The sequence below is a fragment of the Struthio camelus genome, chromosome 8 (assembly GCF_040807025.1).
Source record: "Struthio camelus isolate bStrCam1 chromosome 8, bStrCam1.hap1, whole genome shotgun sequence".
NCBI lineage: Eukaryota > Metazoa > Chordata > Aves > Struthioniformes > Struthionidae > Struthio > Struthio camelus.
In genome coordinates this window covers 8,108,116-8,114,115 of record NC_090949.1, presented here as the reverse complement: position 1 = coordinate 8,114,115, position 6,000 = coordinate 8,108,116, and the positions used below count along the sequence as shown (strand labels likewise).

Below are 6,000 nucleotides of genomic sequence, written 5' to 3'. Positions count from 1 at the left end.
CTGTCAGAGAGAAAGGAGGAGAGAAAGAGGAAAGCAGAAGCGAGACGGATAAGTTATGGATCCATGATAAGAGTTCAAAGGAGAGCAGTTATTGCAAAGTCTGGAAGTCGGATGGGCTGGGTGCAACCCGCGGCTGCTCGTGACAGGATGACGGTGCTTTGCTTAGTTTCCTTTCAAGAGCCACAGGTAGAAAAGAAATCACTTCCAGGAGACTCTTTCTCATCAGAGTTGCTTTGGACTTACTCTTTCCCAACGCACACCAAGCACGTCCCACCCTAGCCAGCCTGATGGCCAGCCCTCCCCCTCTGCATTGCAACACCTCCTGCTTTCCAAAGAGAGAGGAGCCCAAAGAGTAAATACAGGAAACCCCAGCCCCGGTCAAGGTCTGGGAAGTAAATTTGTAACTTAGGACAGATCGTGAGGATGCTGGTTTGTAACACGCAAACTCTCCTTTCTTTCTGATCCCCTCCTTCTCCGACAGCCCAGTGCAGCTGGGAGAGCTGATCCTAAACCTCCCTTCATGGTTGAGTCCACTGAAGAGACAGGACGCAGGTTGGAAATGCAGCCAGGCACGCAGGTTCCTTATTCTCTGGAGATGGGCTCCTTCCCTCACTTCTGTAAGTCCTTGCCCTTGTCCCCGGGAATTGGGCTGGACTGACCCCGCGGTCTCCAGCACAGCAGGCTCAACTCTGTGTTGAGGAGCTGTGTGGAGAGGGTGGTGGGGTGCCCCACGGCCACCGCTGAGTAGCGGGGCTTGCTGGCCTCCTGGGCGTGCTACTCCCACAGTGGCAGGCACTGACTGAGCTGTATCTCTATGGGAGTTTCATTCAGTGCAGGGTTTAGAAAGAAACACTCGTAGCACTGTGCTGCAGTCACCTGTTACTCTCAGTGTAGTTTATTCTCTTGACCTTGTTGAGTAGATGTACAAGACTGGTGGGAGGTGTGTGGGACAAGCTATTTGCTAGGTATGGACCCATGCATCCATAAGAAAGTCAGTAAGAAGGCTGGTCAGAGGGCTAGGGGTCAAGGCTTTCAAAGAAAGGCTGAGCAACTATTGCTACTTAGTGAAGAGCAGAGTAAGGAGAAGTCTTCAAAACTAGAGAAAACCTGTATAAACAGAGAAGGAGTAGCAGGGGGGTCCTATAAGGGGCAAGCTATAAAATCATGAACTTGCATTGCAGGGAGGGAGGCTCAAGTGAGGCATTGGGAATAGCTATTTAACAGGATCGGTGGCACAGATGGCTGGGGAGGAGGAGGCATCTCGGTCACTGGAGGTCTCTGGTCCTGATTTGGGACAGGCAGATGGGTATGGTGAGCGGGCGAGATCCCTGCCAGATCTGTTTTCTGTGAATCTGTGCTTTCCTTTCACACTGGAGGACAAGAAAAGTGTCCAGAGAGTGGACTGGGATACTGTGCTTGGGCATGAGGGCTGTGATGGTTTATACTGAAGGAATTCTGTGGATCAGGTCATAAAGGTTAACAAAACGCTGATGGAAGTTGTACGTAAAGCTAGTCAGGAATTTTCTATGAGAGTAATACTTTTCACACAGTGCTGTTTTCCCAAAAAGTGAAACTGTCCTTGGATAAATGTTGATTGTGGTCAAATATATTAAATATGTACATGTGTGTATATACCTTATGTATGGAGGAAAGGAGAGAGGGAGAGAAAGAGAATTCCACTGGGAAAAAGTCAAAATGGTCTAATTCGCCTCAGAGCAATTTGAACTTGCTTTATGTTTTGCACTGATCCAACGTGTTTCACTACCTCCACTGAGCGTGAGCTCTTTACAAAATATGTGTAAATATATCCTGACCCAAGGAATATATTTTCCTGCCTTTATATATTTCCAAGTCATATACAATTTAAAACAGCAACTTAACTCACTGCTTTCTTAATGAAAATATTTCATGAATCCCTATCAATATCAATCAGTTAGCATCAACAATACACTGGGAGATTTCAGACGTAATATTGCCTTGAGGGCTGCCTGCAGCACCAGGGTGAACTCTTGGCTACCAGCCATTCCCCAGACAGGTTCGGCCTCTTCCTGTATGAGAACAGGGTGATCCTTTTTATGATTTGCATTTTTTCTGGATTGCTTCATGCAGCCCAATTTCAGCCTTGGCAGCTGCTCCCGATGTGTTTGAGAGGTAATTTTGGAAAAAAATCAGACTTGATCCTCCCATGGCTCTAAGGGGGAGTTGCCGTTGCTTGGACTCGTGCGCAGGAGTCGCAGAGATTGCAGTCCTCAGCCCGCACATATCGCACAGCTGTCCGTCCCGCTTCCCTGTAGCACTTGACCGAGCTTTCTCCCCAGCCTGGAAGAGGGTCTGGCACACAGCAACCTGAATGAAGCACTGTCATCTTTTAGTTGGCTCATCAAGGAAGCCAGACGTATCCAGCTCCTCTGTTTGTGCCCCTGTGCAACTTGTAAATCTGTGGGCCATTTGCAAGTGGATGTGATAGAGGGCTGCCAGTGCTGGAGGCAGTTGTGTCCAATAAGGGAGAAAGACCTCACCAGCAGGGAAAATCTGCAGCAGGACTGTGTGCCTAATGAGACATCAGAGAGTTCCTTGAGGAGACCTGCGTCTCCTTATTTCTGTCCCTCGCTGTACCAAATTGTTGGTATCTGGGACTCACCTACCCAGGAGCTGGTAGCAGCAGTCAGTATACAACACTGATATAGGCTCCCCTTGCGAGTCCTGTGCATTTCCAGGGTAGGTGCATCACTCCGGGCTGTAGTACCCAGCACAGTGTGGCTGGGCTGCTCCAGGGGGTCTCCTGAGGTGGTGATGAGCGGCCCATGAGACATTCCTGGTACATTTCTGCGGGACAGAACTGGTGTTGTGACTACTTGGGACATTGAGGAATTATTGTATTTCTTTTTTTTTTTTTCTTTTTTTTACAATATTCCAAAAACTCAACATACCTGGACTCTAAAGTGCTCCCCAGGCAGGGGGAGTTTGGGTCAAATTCCATCAGTTTTGCAAGATTCCTGGCCTTTACTGGGGTGGCTCACTATATATGAGAAACTGCAAGCAAATGCCTGGACGCAGACAGTTCTGTTTCCTACAGACAAACGTGGACAAATAAATGTGCATATAAGCGAAGGACAGAGAGACATTACCGTCCAAGGCTTAGAGACCTAAAAAGCTGGTCCGGGTCATGAGAGCCAGAAGGCTTCTACCCCACAAGTCTTCTCTCATCCTGCAGGATGAAGGAAGGCTGTAGAAGAGCCTCGCCTGATGGTCAGCCTCAGTCCCAGTTTCAGACTTCGTCCCCAGCCTCTGTTGTCTGGAAAAGATCCACAACAGATTTATCACCAGCTACAGCCAAGAAGGCCCAGACGTGAAGTCTAGCATGTGCTGCCAAAAACAACTCGTGGGTACTCACAGGTTAATCTGTTCCACTCTGCATCTGTCAATAAAGCGTGCGTCCTTCCTGTCCTGACTTTTCCCAGTTGACCTTTTTAACCACGGTTGCAGGTTCTGCCCGATCTTTCCTTTGACAGCTCTGAAGATTCATTCTGAACTTTGCAATGGTGATTGGTTTATGGCAGGGATCAGCAACCTTTCACGGGCGCAGAGCCTGCCTGCATTTCTCTTTCTCAAAGCAGAGCTCAAGCATGTCTGAAGAAACTCGCAGGAAGCTGGGAGATGCTGCCTTTTCAAGAGACAAGACGTTCCTTTTGGCTGGTTAGCTTGGAGCTAGCTTCCGTGAGAGGAAGAAACTTCTGCTGCACTGAAGTCAGGGAGCCAGGAAAGCAATGCTGCTCTCTTCACAGCCTGACCCCTTGCTCCTGCCCTGCCACATGCCAGCCACCTGGTCTTTGGTGCTAGCTGGCTCTTCACTGAAGTTGTATTGCTAAAGCTGCACTTCTGGAGAAAAGAAAAGAAAATAGGAAGAGAAAAATGTTTCATTGGACGAGTAGCTGGGTGATGGGAGCCTTCTGTTGCAGCATGGTCAGGTGGATGCGGTGTGAACAGTCAGGGTGTGCGTGGTCCATCCTGAAGGCAGCCTCTGCTCAGGCCTGCCATGATGGTCTTGGTTCTCAGAGGGCATTTGTAGCAGCTCAGGAGGCCAGGCTGCAAATGTCCCTGCTTGTTGTCCTCTGCCTCAAAAATCAGAGCCCTGGGTCAGAGCCATGCAGCAGTGTCCTGGACTGGCCTCTCCTACCATCTCCATGCTGGTCATTGCCTCTTTACCTTAGACTGACAAGCTGAAGGGCTGAGCCACCTCCTTGATGTCACCTCCCAGGCTTGCAGGGCTGAACTGCTGAGCTTGCAGGGCTGTTGCTGCAAAATCAGATGAACAACAGGCAGGGGAGGCCCTTCAAGCAGCCTCAGGAGGCGATATGTCCAGGCCTGAGCTGCTGGCTGCGGTAAGACGCTGAACCAGTGATGCTAATAGAGGGTCTGGCTTCACAGACCCCTAATAGAGGGTCTGTGCTGATGAGGAGTATGACAGGCTGACCCAATGGGAATGTAAAACAAAAAATGAGCAAGAAGGATAGGTATCCTTTTAAGTACTGTTGCAACATGAGGCCTTCCAAGGGATTTGCAAGGAACCCCCCTGCAAAGCTAGGAAAGACACAGCTTGGTGTTTCTGAAGCTGCAGGTGAAAGCACAGAATTTTGCCCCCTTCCAACAAACCCCGCACCTCGTAGGCTCTCTTTAAAGACTCAGAAGAAGGGCAGACATCTAATAGCAAAGAAACATCTCTTTTAGGTGGCTGCTAATGGGATTGGATTGTGAAAATCCTGTACTCACAAGATTCAGACAGTTTAGAAAGAGGGAGGAAGAGCTTTAGACTTGGCTGATCAGACCTGGATCTGGCCGGGGGCAGCAGGGGTCTGTGCTCACATGCTCCTCTTGCCTCTGTGGTGGGTGGCAGAGGGTCCAGAGTGGGCATCCAGTCCCTTTGACAAGAAGTCTGTCCCCAACAGCAGCAACTGCCAGAAACACTGGCTTTTGGGGAGCAGGTTGCCCTGAGTAGCCTGGGGGGCCGGCAGACAGGCGTAGTGTGTGCTTGAGCATATGCGTAGCTGAGAAAGGGGCACAACATGGGCACATGTGTGTGTGTGTGCATAGGCACAAAATCTATAATGAAAACACCTTAACTCTTCAGTTTGCTTCTTTGAATTTCCCAAGGACCTACTCTGACTGTGGTGAGTGAAAAAAAGGAGCATGTCCTGCTGCTATTTTCCTGTAACTCCAGTGACCTTGTGGGGAGAAGACTGTTTTATTGCTGGACCTGTTCCTTGCAGCAGAGAGAGGACAGTAAAAGCCCTTTAATCAGCACATGAGGGGGAGATGGCCAGACCTACAGTGTTATAGCAAGAAGTACCACAGCAGCAGGGGAAGGGGTAGGGGTATCAGTGTGTGTGTGTGTGGGGGGGTGTTGCAGGTGTTTTGAATCTCCTCTTGATCAACCCCAGCTGAAAATCCAAGGTGGGCCACCTGTGGGCTAATCTACCCAGGGGACGAAGCTAGGGGGTGGTTTAGAGGTAGAGCTCTTGTTTCTTGCTGCGATTTTGAGTTCCTGGTGAATGGAGCCTGCTTGGTTTCTTTCACAGCTCCTACTGCAATTGCCAGCTGGGCTGATTTAGAAGTTGAGCTAAAAGCCTTCCTTGTGTGCCTTGTCTGATGCCTGGCTCTGCTCTTCCTGTGAGTCCCTTGCTCATGCTGAGCAATATCCTATTGCTAAGTGATTGCTGCCTCTCTGGGGAGAAGTGTGAGGCTGGCCCAGGGGAAGGAAGAGGGTGGAGAAGCAGGGTGGAAACCAGAGGCTTCTTCGCATGCATGGCAATGAGGGCACAGACCTGTGGATGAGATGGGCTGACCAGACCTGGTGTCTGCATACCCTCCTTGGAGGAGGAGCATCATACAGGCCATGAGCTTGAAAATACCAAGGTGGCTCTGGCACAATGGGATGTGAGTACTGGCTGTATCCTTGGTGGAGGTGGCTGTAAAGTGTTGCCTCAAGCAGGTCCTGCTGCC

General features: G+C 49.9%; 1 protein-coding gene across 4 annotated transcripts in view; it reads left to right on the top strand.

Annotated features, from left to right (window-relative positions):
* Nucleotides 1-407: 407 nt before the first annotated feature.
* RXRG (retinoid X receptor gamma) overlaps nucleotides 408-6,000 on the top strand; it is a 41,306-nt gene continuing 35,713 nt past the window's right edge. The window contains exons 1-2 of one of the 4 annotated variants that reach the window (XM_009672773.2): nucleotides 470-617; nucleotides 3,215-3,382. Coding sequence is in view for 1 of the 4 variants with exons in the window: in XM_009672771.2 (XP_009671066.2) it covers nucleotides 521-617 (97 nt within the window). In the remaining 3 variants the exon portion in view is untranslated. Of the gene's footprint in view, nucleotides 618-3,214; nucleotides 3,383-3,617; nucleotides 4,383-5,576; nucleotides 5,668-6,000 lie in introns of those variants that run through there. The other 3 variants (XM_009672774.2, XM_009672771.2, XM_009672776.2) reach the window with 3 other exon arrangements.